At 39.8% G+C, this 19992-nt stretch overlaps 1 protein-coding gene across 1 annotated transcript in view; it reads left to right on the top strand.

The window, feature by feature from the left end:
• LOC136857256 (eukaryotic translation initiation factor 3 subunit G) overlaps positions 1–19205 on the top strand; it is a 31244-nt gene extending 12039 nt beyond the window's left edge. The window contains exon 2 of the mRNA XM_067135754.2: positions 18037–19205. Within this exon, the coding sequence (XP_066991855.1) occupies positions 18057–18908 (852 nt within the window). The 5' untranslated portion in view covers positions 18037–18056 and the 3' untranslated portion in view covers positions 18909–19205. The remainder of the gene's footprint in view (positions 1–18036) is intronic.
• The last annotated feature ends 787 nt before the right edge of the window (positions 19206–19992 follow it).

The raw sequence follows: 19992 nt of genomic DNA, 5'->3' as shown, positions 1-19992 counted from the left end.
AAGATTTAAATTTACATTACTTTTTTTTTTTGTTTGTTTTTGTTTACCCTTTTAGGTACTGTACCTAACATGCAAAACGACCTGCTGCGTCTTAACCAGAGCCCCTCTTGCCACCACTTTTCCGAGTTCCTGAAAGGCCTTTACAGCTACCGTAGCGGTCCCAGTTCCCAATGTACTTCACCCCTACAGGCAGTCTCCTACTTCGGCTGTTTAATCTCCATAGACAAGGGGGTGTAATGTATTCCAAGAAACTCCTTATATACAATAATCTGCGCAGGTCAAATTCTCTCTAACATTTCTTTTCTCCTTTGCTGTTTATTCTCTTCTTGAATATCTGTACAGATTTTGGAAAAGGATCAAACACTTCCTCTGGTAAACTGTTCCACTCCTTCATGCCCTTCCTATTGAATGAAAATTTACCTCAATCGCTTCTGCTAAAATCCCATCTAATTTTATACTTGTGGTCAGCCCTGCCAATTAGAATTATGGTTAGAATGAAAATTTACCCCAATTGCTTCTGTTAAAATCCCATCTAATTTTATACTTGTGGTCAGCCCTGCCGATTAGAATTATTTTCCAACTGATGCCTCTCGTGGATTTCCCTCCCCATGCTTCCTTTTCTGCATAGGCTCTATCAGTCAATACTGATCTGCATTTAGGGCAGTCGCCCAGGTGGCAGATTCCCTATCTGTTGTTTTCCTAGCCTTTTCTTAAATGATTTCAGAGAAATTGGAAATTTACTGAACATCTCCCTTTGTAAGTTATTCCAATCCCTAACTCGCCTTCCTATAAATGCATATTTACCCCAATTTGTCCTCTTGAATTCCAACTTTATCTTCATATTGTGATCTTTCCTATTTTTAAAGGCACCACTCAAACTTATTCATCCACTAATGTCATTCCACGCCATCTCTCCGCTGACAGCTCGGAACGTACCACTTAATACCAATATAGTTGGTCTGTTATTGGACTTCTTTTTTACCCCAGCTAACTCATTCTTGTTTGCCAGTGTTTCACCCCAGTGTGCTAAGCTGGGCTCATCAGTTGGTAAATAGCACACCTACCATGGCTAGTGCATACTGTGGAGGCCACTGCGTAGGCTACTTGAAGCCACCGACAGTGCCAATGGACTTCGGAACAAATATTTCAGGTTCCCTATGGGAATCAACATCTTTAACAACATCGCCGATCGCGATGAAACTTGGAAAACACATTGAGGTACACGTAAAAAAGATGTTGGCATCAATTTTGGGCGTTAACCACAGGGCCTAAAAGTTGCGACATTTCAAATTCCGCGCGATCAGCGATGAATACCCGCTGGCCAATACTAAGCCGGCATACTGCGTACCTAGAGACACGCCTCTGCACCTCCTTCCCTCCCCACTCAAATTGGTTCCCACGAACCTGCTACGCAGGCGTAGCAGGGGGAGAGGTGATACTCCCACATGGCGCGTCCCAGGTGGCGGATAGGGGGGTCCTAACCGGCTTGCCGGCGGACTTGAGGGAAATAAAATACCTCTCGCGGACCAAACACACTACCCCCTGCGGGTGGGGGACGCACATGTAGAATACACCCGCGGTATCCCCTGCCTGTCGTAAGAGGCGACTAAAAGAGGCAACCAAGAGCTGACTGAATTAGAACCATGAAACTAATTTTGAATCGTACCATCACGCGGGAAACACCATAGGTTGCCTGTACTTGCGAGTAGTACCACTAAATTCGGTACGAATTAGGTTTGTGATTAGTAGCAGTAAAAGCCTGGCCTGGTGGATTCCAGTACCCGTGCGTCGTACCCATGTGTGCAACACCGCGGGTCTGGGCGTAGCCTGTGAGTTGTACCACTATATGAGCAACACCGTGGGTCTGCGTTGCCTGTGATTAGTACCCACTATGTGAGGAACACCACGGGAATACCGGCGCCCGTGTTTAGTACACCTAGGTGGGGAACCTTCTCGGTTTGCGTTGACTCTGGGTTGGGCCATTGTGTGAGACACACCATAGGTCTGCGTTACTTGTACGTATTGCAATACTTGTGAGTAGTACCATCTTTTGTGGAACACCGTGAGTCTTCGCTACTTCTGATTAATACCCCAACATGACACATACCATGGTTCTATTTTACTCGCGACATGTACCATTCTGTGGGGCCTTAGACGTGGATTTTGCACCCCCTTTAGACACCAAGCATCATTGTGCTTTATAAGTGGTTCCTTGGTCGGTAATAATGTTATTTTCGATCTGTATTGAGTCCGATCCACTGGTTTTTGTTTGTTTTTTGTTTTGTTGAGTTCCTGTCCATCCATTCATTCTTCATGCCATATTTTATTTTTATTTTGGTCAGTGGATGCCTTTGCAATTTTTGTTCTTTCATTTCGTACCATTAGGGGCCGATGACCTTTGATGTTAGGCCCCTTAAAACGACAAGCATCATCATCATCAAATTGGTTCGCTGCCGCACATTTCTCTTCTCCCGCACTTGCCGGCTGCTTAGCTGTCGAAGAGAACTGGTTCTACACTTTGCATACTCTTATCAGTCTTTCTCATATTTTCCTTTTTCCACATTGTATTAGTCAGTTTACGTTTTCTGAAATGTTTATGAAAACGTTTGCACCGGGCGAGTTGGCCGTGCGGTTAGAGGCACGCGGCTGTGAGCTTGCATCCGGGAGATAGTGGGTTCGAATCCCACTGTCGGCAGCCCTAAAGATGGTTTTCCGTTGTTTTTCATTTTCACACCAGGCAAATGCTGGGGTTGTACCTTAAGGCCACGGCCGCTTCCTTCCAACTCCTAGGTCGTTCCTATCCCATCATCGCCATAAGACCTATCTGTGTCGGTGCGACGTAAAGCAATTAGCAAAAAAAAAGTGTGGTGCCTGTTAATTGTGTTTTGTTTCGGTTTCCTTTTCACTATTTTTTAATGTTTTGAATAGACCAAAGATTGTTTTTGTTTACTATCAGTTATTGACGGGGAGTTTGCCCGATGTAATGTATGCGGAGTCATTTATTGTGTTGCCTTGTAATTGTTTGTTGTTGTACTAGTTCATACAATAGCCATTTAACTTTTAGCATATGTAACTGCCATTATACCCAGAAGACTGTAGTGTGATACTTTAATATCGGTACTTGTTTAATATATAGACCTTCGTCAGCTATAACGCAAAAGTACCGGTAAAGTAAGACTACAGGTCTGCTTGTGATTACTGTATATCTACTGCATATATATAAATGCACATCTTTTTTATTTTTCAAGGCTTTTCTTATTACGTCAAACTTTACTACATTTCATGTCATACTCATATCAAAGTTGCCTATGCATAAAATTTATTTATATTCGACAACCATTGCTGCAATTGAAATGTGTTGTGCCTGTCACTGCAAAACATAAATAAATCGTTCAGTACAAGCACAAATAACATTCTACCTATAGGCCTATTCCTTATACCAGAGTATGCAAAACGGAAAATACCAGTAGTTTCAAACTCAGTTTATAATTGTTGTTGTTGCTGTCGTCTGCAATGTCGTTTCATTATGACACAACTGATAGCATACACGAAATGGGTGGGGGGGAAGGGGACATAAAAAGATGATCTGAACCTATGGCCAGGTTTTGATATCCCGAGGTACTGAATCTCATTACATTCTTTGAGATCCTCTACCCGGACACGTAATTTCTTTACATAAAAAGGTATTTAACGTTGTTTAAAGGTGGGAGATTTATTTAGTGGTGGGTGATTTATAATTAATTCCATATGTATGTCCACTTTAAAGGATACTACCAACAGCTTTAAGGCGTTTTAGAAGTAAATAATAATTTAAGCGTAGGTAGGATGCGGTACCCCATCCCACGTGTGACCACGCCCGGTGGTACTTAACTCAGAGTTGTACCCACGAATGTGACAACTCACCGGAATTAGCAGGAATGAAAATATAACATTTGAATAAAATATGGGCATATTAGTTTAGGTTATTATCATTATGTGTGAAACGGAACGTTATTTAAAGGGTTTTGATAATTATAGTACGAAAAAGTATAGAGCCGGTCCCGTTCAACAGCTAAGCAGCTGGCAAGCGCGGGGAGAAGGGAAACGTGTGGTGGCGAACCAATTGGAGTGGGGAGGGGAGGAGGTGCAGAGGCGTGTCTCCAGGTACGCAGTATGCCGGCTTAGCATTGGCCAGCAGGTATTCATCGCTGATCGTGCGGAATTTGAAATGTTGCAACTTTTAGGCCCTGTAGTTAACGCCCTAATGAATGTTGGCACCCAAAATTGATGCCAACGTCTTTTTTACATGTACCTCAATGTGTTTTCCAAGTTTTGATCACGATCGGCGACTTAACCATTGTCGATGTTCCCTTGTTAGTCGAGCAGCTCGTCTTCTTTCTCCCAAGTCTTCCCAGCCCAAACTTTGCAACATTTTTGTAATGCTACTCTTTTGTTGGAAATCAGTCAGCATTGAGCTGCTTTTCTTTGGATTTTTTCCAGTCCTTAATGAGGGTCCCATACTCTAGTTGGGCTCTTTATCAGAGACTTATAATCACGCTCCTTTACATCCTTACTACAATCCCTAAACACCCTCATAACCATGAGCAGAGATCTGTACCCTTTATTTACAATCCCATTTATGTGATTACCCCAATGAATATCTTTCCTTATATTAACACTTAGGTACTTACAGTGATCCCCATAAGGAACTTTTGCCCCATCAATGCAGTAATTAAACTGAGAGGACCTTTCTTATTTGTGAAACTCACAACCTGACTTTTAACCGTGTTTATCATCATACCATTGCCTGCTGTCCATCTCACAACATTATTGAGGTCATTTTGCAGTTGCTCACAATCTTATAACTTATTTATTACTCTATACAGAATAACATCATCTGCAAAAAGCCTTATCTCTGATTCCACTTCTTTACTCATATCATTTATTATTATTATTATTATTATTATTATTATTATTATTATTATTATTATTATTATTATTATTATTATTATTACGGGGATACCCGTGGAGCAGAAAGAGGTTAAAGAAGGTGCCGGGTTGAATGGGTCTATCTACAATATCAAAATTAATTTAAAACTTGAACTGAAGGTTTTTTTTTTTTTGCAAAAAACAACAACTCAACAAATAACAACATGTCAGGTACAAAACCAGTCTTGAAACCAGACTAGGAAAGTCCAAGATTAGTGATTTTTACAGATTCTGGGCTTCAAGCCCCTAGTTTTACAATTTTACAAATGGAAGTGGTATTATTTAGTTAAGGGCAGAAATACCCTAATTCAAGAGCACTTGCTCCCTAAATACAACATCTAGCCTTCCAGAGGCACTCGTTGAACTTACAAAAACTTTGAAAAAGAGCAGACAGGCTCTCTCAGTTTCTTACTGCCCACACAAGGCAACATTACATCAAAATTTACAATCTCTGGCCTCTCAAGTCACCATTTACAAATTGAACTTACTTTTACAGGGGTATTTAATACCCAACCTATTGGGCCTTCATGGAAAAAGAACAGGTCAGATAACTGGCCCAAACACAAAATGAATGGAGGCATACACTGTGCTCCAAGATAATGAAAACTTAAAAACCTACAGGGCTCTAGGCCGATGAAACAGGGGCTATTCCCAAACTACTTAGGTGGCTCGCATAGAATTTATTGTAATCCATTACAAAAAGGTTGAAAAATTGCAGACACCTCAAACCAAGATGAAAGGGAGCTCGAGAGGGTAACTCACTCTCTATCCCCAACTTACAATTACAGATTTTATGAAGTTTTTACATTAGCCAAAAGAAAAGTTACATTTTAGAAAAGTAGGTTACATAATAAAGATTCGGACCTTCCCCTCAGAATAATTTGTGGATACAGCAAGAAAGATGGAAGTATGTGGCTATTACCTTGTAGATGTTCTAGCTGCCGACGAAAGAGGCTGTCCGCCTCCTGCTTAAACACACACACTCAGAAAGATGACGATCAGTTGGCAAGGAAACGTGAAAAGCCGCAGTTTATAAACCCTCAGGGAAGGTTCGAGATCATTCAAGACTAATCAGGACACACCCTCTTAATTTTTATTGGTTAACACAAAGTGAACAAGAAATGCGGGATTGGTTGAGAATTAATTACAAAAATTAGTGATTGGCTAGAATCAAAACTGGCGGAAAGAAAAGGAAGTATTGCCAACCCAAAAATAAATGAACATAGATCAGTTATGGAAAACCTAGGAATATGAAACTTATTTAAGTTATAAGTTCTTTCAATTTGCACCAGGGTGCATGATTATAGTTTTTTGGTAGTGTCATCTGTAGAAAAATGTCCAAACTTCTTGATGTATATCAAAACAAAACCAGGAGAAATTCAGGCAGTTTAGAAAACTTCACTACAAAACAATTACTTACCATTTCAGTGGTGACATCTTCTGATTAAAGTTCCAACATGTTGTGTTATTAGTTTCACTTTTTGAATGATAGTTCACTAAGGCGCTTATTTTGAATGCGCGTCGTCGAGGTATACCTCCCGGTACAATTATTATTATTATTATTATTATTATTATTATTATTATTATTATTATTATTATTATTAACTTTATTGGCCACATTGGATCACTCGAGTCTTCCATGTACACTTTTTCTTTGAAGGTTGTACTATTTGATTCTCTTATCTGCCCAGTACTTCTTCATTCATTCTGATCACAGTGTTCTTAATTCGTCTGAAATCTCTACAGGCCTTCTGTGCATCATTTCAGTTGAAAATTTGTGATTCTTAAGAAGGGTGGTAATTTTATTCTTGTTCTCTGCATCTGTAATTTTGAGTCCAATTGTTTTGTGATCCTCTTGAAGTTCTTTGATCCAATGCCGTCCTGTCTTCTATCCCAGATTTCTCATCACTAGTTGTTGTAAAATCCTGTTTTCTGGTAGTCATAATATGTGAAAGAAATAAGACATTATTTTCTTTTTCTTCGGGCTGGTAACTGGGTCAATCTCTCGATAGACAGTTTCATTGGGGAGGATTCTCTAGACTCCAACCTGGTACTTTTTATTTATGTTCTAATAATTCTTCTTTCAATTTTGATGAGCTGATCAGTTCCTCTTTCATTTTAAATTTGGAACAAGGTTTTGCAAGCGCAAGTGGCTTCGGGCAAAGTTAGTTTTGTAGTGTTGGATCTTAGTGTTTATTGACAAGCATTTTTTTATATAAGTTGTCCAGGTTAGAAATTGTGCTTTTTTTTTCTCTTTCATTTTGCTGGTTCTATTTATCCATGTTGCTTTCTCGCTTAAGTTGTGCATAAAGATTTCTTCAAGGTATTTTAATTGTAGGACTAAGTTAATTTTTTGATCATTTATGATGAATTTGTTTATGTCAAGGGGTTTGATTGGCTTGAGCTCAGTTTTCTCAAAGGATATTTGTAATCCTATTTTTAATGCAATTTACTGGAGACTGGTGACCTTCTTCCATGTCTAGGGCTAAAAGAGCTAAATCATCTGTAAATTCTAGACAGTTGTTCTCGTTGAACGTTTTGCTGCAATTTTGATTTTAGGTGTGTTTTGTTTTTTGCCAAATTTTCATGATGTAATCTAGAGCCACATTGAAAAGCAGTCGTGAAAATTAGTCACCTTGTCTGAGGCTTTTTTTTTTGTAAAAGCATTTGACATTTCTCCCCTGAACTTACCTTTGAAATTGTGTTGGTTATAGTTGGTTCAATAATTTTTGTTAGTTTAAGATGGTCATATGATCTGAGGATTTGTATAAGAGTAGGTCTGTGTATACTATCATAAGCCTTTTTGAAATCTATGAATGAAACACACAGCTGTTTATTTCTGTATTTGTAATATTCCATTATTAGTTTCAGGCTGAGAATTTGGTCTGGGCAATTTCTGTATGGGCAAAATCCTCCTTGGTATTCTTCAAGTTGTGGTTCCAGAGTGTTTTTTATCCTGTTGTAAATTATGTGGGAGAAAATTTTGTAAGTGCAGTCCAAAAGGATTATTCCTCTGTAATTGTCTGGATTAGTCAAATCTGATCTATAACCACTACACAGTGGTTGGATCTAGGGACATGAAATAACAAAATGAACTCTGAATATGTCTTGCGAGGATATACTGACATGTGTCAGCACAACACAAAACTGTAAACCATCTTCTTGGTTGAATATGATAACTGTATGTATGTTCAGACCATCAGCGATGCCGCTGGTGGTATCCTCAACAGCTCTGCCATCAGCTGTCATAGATGGCCTAGGCATCACTGAAGAGGCATACTAGGGAAATGAGGTAGTTCCCCGTTGCTTTCCTCACCTGATCACTGACTGTTACCTTAATGTCTCTGAACAACCCAGTGATTGTAGTGTAGTCTCCCGTGATCCACCCTATCAAATGCTTTAGGCAGGTCAATCGCGATACAGTCCATTTGACCTTCTGAATCTAAGATATCTGCTATATCTTGCTGAAATCCTACAAGTTGCGCTTCAGTGGAATAACTTTCCTAAACCCGAACTGCCTTCTATCGAACCAGTTATTAATTTCGCAAACATGTCTAATATGATCAGAGAGAATGCCTTCCCAAAGTTTCCATGCAACGCATGTCAAACTTACTGGCCTGTAATTTTCAGCTTTATGTCTATCACCCGTGCCTTTATACACAGGGGCTACAATAGCAACTCTCCATTCATTTGGTATAGCTCCTTCATGCAAACAATCAAATACCGTAAGTACTTCAGATATGGTAGTATATCTCAACCCATTGTCTTTAGTATATCCTCAGAAGTGTTATCAATCCAGCCACTTTCCTAGTTTTCACCTTTTGTATCTTATTGTAAATGTCATTGTTATCATGTAAATTTGAATACTTCTTTAGCAATAGTCGCCTCCTCTATCTGGGCATTATCCTTGTAACCAACAATCTTTACATACTGATAACTGAATACTTCTGCCTTTTGAAGATCCTCACATACACACTCCCCTTGTTCATTAATGATTCCTGGAATGTCCTTCTGCCTTAAGGGTCGTATTCATGGACGAGACTTTGACTTCGACTTACGTAAGTTCACTTAGTTGAGTTTCGTGGAAGTCTGTTTCATAGACGCAACTTTTACAAAGTAGACTCTGGTGTAAGTAGACTTTGGTAAGTTACGATGTGAAGAATTAGATATGAAGTTGGCAATGAAAACAATGGAAGAGCACTGTAGCATCTCCCATCACTCAATGTTTTTTCTTAATAAAGAGGCAGAAGAAGAAGAAGAAATTCAGCTGTTTCCTGCGTTATAGATCGCGTTATAGACTCTAAACTCAATCCAATCCAGTTAATACAGTTAATTTTTATTTCTCGACGATGGATGGAAAGAAAAAATTGCCAACCTTCAACAACTATGAAAGGGAGGTGTTACTAGAACTGGTGAAAGAGAAGAAAGATAGCCTATAGTTGAAATCGAAATCAATAAACTTCATCTCGTGGTTGATTATGCCCTGACAATTGAAACTAAAAATCCCTTTCCTATTACGGAAAACCTCAGCATGGTTCTCACCTGGACTTACTATTGGTTCATGGGTGCAATCAATAGCTCCAACCATTCCAGGGAAACGGGATCTTTCATACACATGTCGCGCATTATTTCGACATTCAGCTTCATTTGGGAACGAAACAAACTGTGGTCTCTTTCGGGCAGTCAGGATCGATATTCTTCTGATTATTCTACAGACTGAGCGCTGGCTTACTCCTCGTAAATCAGTGGGATCAATTTGGAATTTACCTGAAAACCATGGAAGTGTGAAAGGCGATTCTATTTACCATAAGAATGCATTAATCTGTACTGATCATCCCTTAACCTAACTAGATAACACGATGAGTAGAAAGTGCAAAAACTGTGCGCTATAGTAACAATAATTTTACTCTTACCTGTAGCATAATATCTTAACGACCGGGCGATTTGTCCGTGCGGTTAGGGGCGCACGGCTGTGAGCTTGCATCCGGGACAGTAGGTTCGAACCCCACTGTCGGCAGCCCTGAAGATTGTTTCCCGTAGTTTCGCCATTTTCAAACCAGGCAAATGCTGGAGGGCTGTACCTTTATTAAGGCCACGGCCGCTTCCTACCCATTCCTTGGTCTTTCCTATCCCATCGTCGCCATAAGACTTACCTGTATCGATGTGACGTAAAGCAAAGAGCAAAAAAAATCTTAACGAAATTAGCAACTGTATTATTGGAGGTATGGGTGATCCTCGATTATTATTTTTCTGTAATTCGTCTTCAAACATCGTTAGTACATCTAATACTGTACGTTTGTCGAATCTATATCGTTTTCTGAACTCATTTTCTGTATAAAATTGAACTGGGTTCCGTGCATCTTTTATAATACGCCGAGGATTAGGCACAACGTACTGAATAATTTCATGGATCTCTTCAATTTCATCTACAAAATTAACTACATCGGTAATATCTGCCATTTTATTATTTTTCTGATCTCAGAGTCTACTTAAGTACGGAACATCGGCGACTTGGAAGTAAAGTCGCCATCTAAGTTTACTTACTTCCAAGTAGCGATTATGAAATGGAAATGGCGACTTACCGCCTTGTAAGTCTAAGTCAAAGTCTCGTTCATGAATACGACCCTAAAGTACCTATATGTACCCTTCCATTTTTTACTAAAATTTGTATGACTGCCAGTTATGCTTGCCATCGTGTTATCCTTAGCTGACTTCTTGCTAGATTCAATTTCCTATCAAGTTCCCTCAATTTCTCCTTACTTCCACAGCCATTTCTAAATCTATTTCTTTCCAATCTGCACCTCCTCCTTAGTCTCTTTATTTCTCTGTTATAATAAGGTGGTCTTTACCTTTAAAGGTACAAACCTGTTTTCACATTTCTCAAAAATTGCTTTAAACCCATCCCAGAGTCTGTTTACATTTTTATTTATCATTTTCCACTGATCATAGTTACTTTTTTTTTAAACTCCCTCATGTCTGCTTTATCAGCCATATGGTAGTGCCTAATAGTCCTACTTTTAAGACCTTCCTTTCTATGACGATTATTTTTAAGTACGAAAAAAAAAAAAACAGCTTCATGGTCACTTAATACCATCTATTCGGTTTCTCTGTAGAGATCATCTGGTTTTACCAGCACCACATCCAGGATATTCTTCCGTCTAGTTGGTTCCATCACTTTCTGAATCAGCTGTCCTTCCCATATTAACTTATTTACCATCTGTTGGTCATGCTTCCTGTCATTAGCATTACCTTCCCAATTGACGTTTCGTAAATTGAGATCTCCCGCTACAATCACATTCCTTTCCATGTCATTTCCCACATAGCAGATTATCCTATCTTATCAAATAATTCTGACCCCCTGTGGGTGGAGGATGTAGACGAAGAATACACCCATGGTATCCCCTGCCTGTTGTGAGAGGTGACTAAAACGGGCGACCAAGGGATGATCGAATTAGAACCGTGAAACTACTTGTAATTAGTACCACCACGTGGGGAACACCATGGGTCACTTTTACTTGCGTGTTGTACAACTATGTTAGGTACAAAATAGGTTTGTGATTATTAGCAACAGTGTGTGCTGTCAGCTTTAACAGTACCTGTGATTAGTACCACTATATGAGCGACACCATGGTTCTGGCTTGCCTATGATTAGTACCCACTATATGAGGAACACCATGGGATAATAAGAGTCCCTGTGGTTCGTACACTTATGTGATGAACACTATAGGTTTCCGTTGCCTGTAAATGGCACCGCAATGTGCGAAACACCATAGGTCTGTGTTATATGTGCAAATTTCATTACCTGTGAATAGTACCATAATGTGTGGAATACCGTGAGTCTATGCTACTTTTGATTAGCACCGCAACATAACAATTACCATGGTTCTACTTTCTTAGCGATAAGTACCATTATGAGGGGCCAATGACTTGGAGTTTGGACCCCCTATGGACTACAAGCATTATCGATTCAATATGGTAATATAGAAGCAGTCGCTTGGTCAGTAATACTGTTGTTTTATGTCAGTTTCTGTAAATATAAGGCGCTGTGGGTCAGATCCACTGTTTGTTTTAAATTCATATCCATCCATTCATTCTTCGTCCTCATGTTTTGAATTCTGGTCAGTGGAGGAATTTGGACTTTTGATTTGTCATTACATTTCCTCTCATTTCGTACTATTAGAGGCTGATGACCTAGGTGTTAGGCCACTTTAATCAACAAGCATCATCATCATCAAATAATTCTGAATCAGCATCACCGCCACCCTTTCCTGGTCTGTACACTCCAAAGACATCAATTTGCCTATTATCTTTAGAAATGAGCCTTACACCTAGAATTTCATGTTTGTCATCTTTAACATTTTAGAATTCTCAAATTGCTCCTTCACCAGAATGAATACTCCCCTCCTCACCAGAATGAATACTCCCCTCCCACCATTCCTATCATATCTCTATGATACACTCTCCAGTTCTGTGAAAAAATTTCTGCGTCCAATATATCATTTCTCATCCATGATTCAACTCCTGTTACAATATCTGCTTATTAAATTACTTAATTCTATTCCTTTCTTTTCAGTACTTCTACAGTTCAACACTAACATTTTTATGTCATCCATACTGGACTTCCAGGTCCCTGTATCCTTTTCACCGCTCCCTAGACCACCTCGTTTCTCTGAATGTATCCCCCTATAACCCTTCCAAACAAATTACGTAACTTATATGTACCACTGCAGTTTACGTGAAGGCCATCTGAGCGCAGATCGCTATCTCCTACCCACCCATTAGGATCTAAAAATCTCACTCCCGGTTTCCCACATACCCACTCCACAGTCTTATTTAAATTCCCAATCACCCACCGGTCAGTATTCCTCCTACACAGTATTCCACTGATAACAATCTCCGCTTCCTTAAACTTCACCCATGCTGCATTTACCAGATCCCACACATCCCTAACTACGAGGGCAGATCAGAAAATAAGTTGCACTTCCCAGTTATGGCCATTTATTACACCACTTATACAACAGTAACACGACTATAACGACATACACTGTAACGTCACTTTTCTACATAGTTTCCAAGAGACTCCAAACATTTCTGCGAACGCACAACCAACTTGTCGATGCCGGATGCATAGAAATTTCCTCCAGAGTTCTGCAACCACTCGGAGACAGCGGCCTTCACCTCCTCATCGGTCTGGAAACGTCAACCACCGAGCTCCGCTTTGAGCTTACCGAACAGACGAAAGTCACATGGTGCTAGGTCGGGACTGTAGGATGGATGTTGCCAGACATCCCACTTAAAACGCTGCAGCAGTTCTCTCGTTTGGCGGGCATTGTGAGGTGTTGCGTTATCGTGCAACAAAATCATATCGGCACTCAATTTCCCCCCCCCCCCCCCGACGCTTCTCTTTAATCGCTTTAAGCAACCGTTGCAACATTTGACAATACAATGCCGCATTGATCGTTTCCTTTCGGCATGAATTCCACGTGCAGCAAACCCTCCATGTCAAAGAACTCTGTTGCCGTAACCTTACCGGCTGAAGGTTGAACCTTGGCCTTCTTTCGTTGTAGTGATGAGGGGTGCACCCATTCCATTGATGTTCGCTTCGTTTCGGGGGTGAAGTGGTGGACCCACGTTTCGTCGCCTGTGATGATTCGCCGCAGAAACCCGTTGCCGTCTGCGGGATAGTGTTGCAAGAATGCCAGGGAGGATTGGAAACGTTGTCCCTTGTGCTCATCGGTGAGAAGACGTGGGACCCATCTTTGACATAGCTTACGATATCCAAGGTCCTCGTGAACAATGGCGCACACACTGCCATACGACATGCCCAGCTGCATCGCGATTTCTCTCATTTTAATGCGCCGGTTCTGTCTAATGATCGCATTCACACTGTTGACCTTTGCATGGGTCCTGGGCGTTACGGGCCTGCCTTCGCAATGGTTCTCCGTGATATCCGTGTGTCCGGCTTCGAATTGCTGAAACCACTTTACGATACCTTGCCGGGAAATTGCCCGCTCCCCATACACAGCACTAATTTCACGATGAATGTCCGTGCAATTCTTCCTTTTGGCCCATAGGAATCGGATTGTCGCACGCACCTCATATTTGGAGTGAACGTCCAGTTGACGCGCCATTGCATTTGGCCGCTATTCACACAGTAATAGATGAGACACCCAGCGACCTGCCTAACAATCGTGTGGGCAGTGTCTGTCCCTTTCTGTGCTGTGCCCACGTTTGTGACACACAGTGCGCTACTGTGGCGCATTAGTGCAACTAACCTTTTGATCCACCTACGTATGTTGGTACTTACACCTGCTTGCCTATATAATAAGTCTGGTTTTCTCCCTCATCTTACTTTAAATCTTCCCACCCAAGTTACTGTAACTTTTCTGATACACTACTTTTTCTCCTGAAATCCCGTTACAAATCTTGCTGCTTTACTCAGCACACCATCTACTTTTTTTAAATTAGGTATTCCAATAATGGATGAACCATACTTTTCTCTTTTAATTCTTTGTTGCATCCTTTAACCCATTAGTGCCTGAATGAGGTTTTTTTTCTGTGATTTACTTATTTATTGTGTTTTGCTGCATATTTGAGACCAAAATAATGTAATAAAACAAGTTTCAGGATTTTGGGACTGCTAGATCATAAGATATTTGATGTTATGATGCTAGGCGCTTGCACTACCTAATTTTTAACTATGAGTTTCGGAAGTCAAATTTAGGTTGCAAATTGTTTTTTTTTTGTGTTTGTACAATAACAGTGTTGAAATACCTTAGCATTATTTATTGTAAGAATATGGAATATCAGTTTTTATTCACATCACAGCAAGAAAAATAAATGATTGAACAAAGGAGAAAATTTTTGTTTGCAGTACAGACACACATATGTACAGTTTGTTGCCTGTCAAAACAAAACACTCACTGGAACAATAGAATAAAATCTAAAATAAGAAAATGAAGAATCGAAGAACTTCAGATGCAGTTACATACTATAGAGTAACTACAGTAGTCAGTATTTTCAGAGGCAGATAAAAGCCACGCTCAGTACTTGTGAGTTAGCCACAGAGATGGAGAATGACTGTCTTTCACTGTCTTCATATCATCCTACGTGTCGTAATAAGAACGCTTGGAGGGCAACTTATTGTATCCAGAAATGAAACATATGGCAATAAAGCAACAAATTTCTTCAGAAGTTATTCGTGGGTCCGTACAATTTAAAAACACTGCATACTTTTTAGTCTCTCTGACTAAATGTTCAATCAGCTGGTTATCTGTAAACAATTAAAAAATGTCAACAAGTCATGGATTTTCACTTGCTATAACTAGGCTCCGGAAATGTCAACAGTCGTCCAATATTGAAATCAACCCCTTCGGTCTATCTTGGTTTATTAGATTTATTATTTTCTCTACCAGTTATCCGCTCTTTCACAGCATCAGGTATTGAAATAGATCTTGCATCAGTAGACAAAAGGCACTTCGTCCTCTGATAACACACCTTCACCATCATAACTAATCCCGATTCTTTATTTACAAGCTTCATTTCAGCACTGACACGTAACTGTCGAGAGCTGAGATTATCAATAAGCCCACATCTGTAAGTACACTTACATCAGGCAGTTCCACAAAAATATCACCATCGAGATCTTCAGTCAGTAGCATATCCAGTGCTTCTAAAAGGGAAAATCCTTTCCTGCAATGAAGATGTATGAATTGGTATAAAGTATCATGATCTGACAGCTGCAGCAATTTTAATGAGTATAAACACCTAGCATTGCCATATGGCAACGCTAATGATTCAACAAGCGCTACTACGGCATTGTGCGCCCGTACTATTTCAAATGCTTACAGCATATATAATGAAGTGTGCACAACACTACTGTAAACATAATCCATTGAAACAACTTCACTTATAGATTTTATGTCCTTATGTGAAGCCGGCAGCCATTTCACAGGAATCTTTAAATAACCAACAATCCACCACTCCTTGTGTCACAACAATAGAGTTTAAAATTAAATAAACGTGATTACTCGATTCTGCAAACTTTCTCTGTCAGATGACACTTATTTCTTGTTGCCAACAGTATTAAAAGAAAAAGGTGCGAAAATCATTGCCATAATATGACAACGCATGGCACTAATGGGTTAAGTGGCCTCAGTGACATGTAACAATCTGTAGGCTTTGTCAGCAGTGTCACCAACATGAGCCTTCATTGCAAATTACTTTCAAATCTCACACCTAAGTATTAACAGTTGCCATCTTTGGGACAATTACCTCATCCGTTACATTCAGTTTTTATGCTCCTGTTTGTAAATGTTGTGTCCATTATTTTATATGGAGTAGGAATTGAAAATCTGGCATTTAAAAAATGTATACATTATGTCTTTTGATATATCTAATGATTTTAAAAAGAAAACTAATTCATATTTGATCAACCCATGTATGTATTTATTAAGATGACACCAAGGTTCACCTTTCTCTTATGCATAGCTTGCAGCTCACAGTGAAAGAAGTGGAGAATATGATCTGTGATGTTAGTCTTTTGTACTACTAACATTACTGGAAAAGTTGAAGGATTTTAAGCACACAATACCAAGTTCAGTGAGATACATGTTCCTGAGCTAGGTGACTAGAAGATTCATAGGGGCTTTCTTGATGCCTGGCTGCTAATCTTAGAGCATCTTTTCTGAAAGGACCAAAATGAAACCAGTCTCGTGCTACTTTTTAAAGATTGTCTTTTGTTTGCTAGTGGTTTAATTAGGGGATATAAACTTCATGTTTTCATTTAACTATTAATGTAGTGGTTTAATGTCGCACGTCTTGGACTTTATAAATTTTTTTATTAATGAGATAGGAAAGTGCTACGATTTGGGAAGGAAGTGACTGGGGCCTTATTTAAGGTACAGTACAGCCCCAGCATTTGCCTGGTGTGCAAAAACAAGACTTCAGTGCTGCCAATAGTGCGGTTCGAACCCACCATCTCCCGAATGCAAGCTAACAACTACACAGCCCAAACTGCACAGCCAACTTGAAGACTTAATGAACACATATGTCTTTGATGATAGGGTATCCCAGAGAAATGTTGACGAAACTTATGTACATTTTGGTGGTGGTGATTGTTGTTTTAAGAAATGAGCAACCGTCCCCTTTTAACACCAATCAGAAGGGAAAAGGGCAAAGATTTGAACTCTTCGAATTTACGTATTTTAGTCGCCTCCTGTGATGGATGGGGGGGTTCTGTGGATGTATTCCGCTACCTCCACCCTCTGGTGCAAATGCACACTCATGTTGCAACACTTCTTTGTTAAGAGATATATCTCCTTCTACCACTTTTCCCACACATTGTGGGGTCTCGAGTGCGAACTGTCGCACATGTGGAGTTGGTCCTGTTTTACGATCGGATGCCCTTCCTGATGCCAACTCTATGTGGAGGGGATGTAATCACTATTGCGTGTTCTCTTGGTGGTTTGTAGTGTAATGTGTTGTGTGAATATGAAGAGAGGAGTGTTGGGACAAAAACAACCAGTCCCCGGGCCAGAGGAATTAATCGCATGCGATTAAAATCCCTGACCCGGCCGGGAATCGAACCCAAGACCCTCTAAACCGAAGGCCTTAACGCTGACCATTCAGCCAAGAAGTCAGACTTTTAAGAGATATATCTCCACAATAAATACTCCTTATGTGTAAACACAATGGTAACTCGTTATAACTGTGCATGTTGAGTCTACACCTGTTATTTGCACATTAGCTTTTCTTGTCCTAAGAGAGAAGGGCTGATTTGTATGTGGAGGAGACAAGCTTTGGGCTGATGACCTAGATGTTAGGCCCTTCTAAACAACAAGCAAGCAAGAGTCAGTCTATGCTCTCTGCTAACATGCCATAAAACTTTGGATAGTGTGTATTAAGTAGTTTGAGTAATTTGATGAGGTTTCAACAAAATTTGATTTCATTTTTATAAATGATAATTTTTTAAAACCCGGAGTGATTTTAGGTTCGTGCTATTTGTTGCTAAGAGAATACATTGTTATAATTCTTGCATTAGGTTTACATTATTTTTGTTTGTTTCAGAGACTGCTTGCTAGCAAAAGATGCCGGCTATTGAAGAAGTGAAGTCCAGCTGGGCAGATGAAATAGAAGAAGAGGGAACTAGTGGGGTATTGCCATTGCCTACAGAAGTTGTTGAAAATGACTACAAGATTGTCACAGAATATAAATATGAAGATGACAAAAAAGTTAAAATTGTCCGAACTTATAAGATAGAGCGTGTGGTAGTTTCCAAGACAGTTGCTTTACGGAAGACCTGGCCAAAATATGGCCAGTCTGCCAATGATAAACCAGGCCCTGATCCAGCTACTACTATTGTTTCTGAAGATATTTACATGCAGTTCATTTCTAACAAAGAAGAGGAGAACAAGCCCGAGGAAGATGTTTTAGAAAAGTTGAAGGCAGCTGGAGAAAAGGGCGTTGTGAAATGTCGTAATTGTAATGGAGACCATTGGACTACAAAATGTCCTTTCAAGGATACTGTTCTACCTGGAGGGAAGATGCCTGACAATAAACGGCCAGATTCTGCTGGAGCAAGTGGTTTAGGTGATGATAAAAAATCTCAGAGCAATAAGTATGTTCCACCTAGCCTGCGCGATGGAAACAAAAATCGCACTGATACTACGACAAATCCTCGTGGCAGAGATGATACGAATGCTATCAGGGTGTCTAATCTCTCTGAAAGCACAACTGAAGCTGATTTGGAAGATCTGGTCAAGCCGTTTGGGCCCATTCAAAAGCTGTTTCTTGCAAAGGATAAAAATACCAACCAGTGCAAAGGGTTTGCCTACATCCATTTCAGATTTAGAGCTGATGCTGCCAAGGCTATTGCATCTCTTAATGGCCATGGCTATGATCATCTGATTTTGAATGTAGATTGGTCCAAGCCTGTGTGATAAGAGTACATAAATGTATTCTTTGTATTCAGACTGCCCTTATCTTAATAAAACATTTCAACATAATCTTACAGATACTGTTTTATGTAAATTTTGGTTTTGGATGGAAATACAGTACATGTATGCAGGTCATATTCCTTGGTAGCCCAAATTATTTTCAATATTGTGCATCACAGGATATTTAACAGAAAGTGAACTGTCAGTGTATTCGGAATTAATGCACGTTGAAGGAAAATATTTACTGTAATTATTTCATTGCCTGTCTAATTATGATAAACTCATTCATTTCACATAAAACGTTTCTTTGGATGTTTTTAAAGTTTATAACTTGGTGGAATCGGAGTACTATTGAGGGAGAAGTTAATGATACATAACATTTTTATAAATCAGCTTAATTTTTATATCATTTCTTACTTTCAATGAATGGTTGGAGTGAATTGAGAACAATTGTGATTTTATCAAGTTATATTTAGACAACAAATAAACTAATAATAATAATAATAATAATAATCGTATGGCCTCGGGTACTGCGTGCAGATTCGATTTGATGCCATCTGGCTGTGTGCTCTTCAATTTCAACGTTCTGTTTTACTCTAGGCCTACTAGATGGCAGACTGAGTAAATTGAAACTCTCTTGGGCGTCTATGGCTGAGATTTAATTAATTTTGTCGGATAAACACCAAATGTGTCACCAGAGATCTTTTACATGCCAACATCATACGGCATGGAGTGTCGAATGGACTTTTTTTCCGGCCTTCAAAAATCTGACTACTTATGCCAGGTTTGTATCCACTATCTTGGGATCTGGAGGCTGACACTCTACCACTGATCCACAGAGGGAGCTAATAAATAAACTGATTTGTCTCCTTAGTGCCGGTACTATAATAGAACCACAGTTTAAATTTGGGTTTGCCAGGGTGAGTGGCTCAGACGGTTGAGGCGCTGGCCTTCTGACCCCAACTTGGCAGGTTACATCCTGGCTCAGTCCAGTGGTATTTGAAGGTGTTGACATACGTCAGCCTTGTGCCGGTAAATTTACTGGCATGAAAAAGAACTCCTGCTGGAGAAAATTCCGGCACCTCAA

The sequence above is a fragment of the Anabrus simplex genome, chromosome 1 (assembly GCF_040414725.1).
Source record: "Anabrus simplex isolate iqAnaSimp1 chromosome 1, ASM4041472v1, whole genome shotgun sequence".
NCBI lineage: Eukaryota > Metazoa > Arthropoda > Insecta > Orthoptera > Tettigoniidae > Anabrus > Anabrus simplex.
Note: the sequence above shows the minus strand (reverse complement) of the source record. Positions and strands in the feature narration are given on the sequence as shown.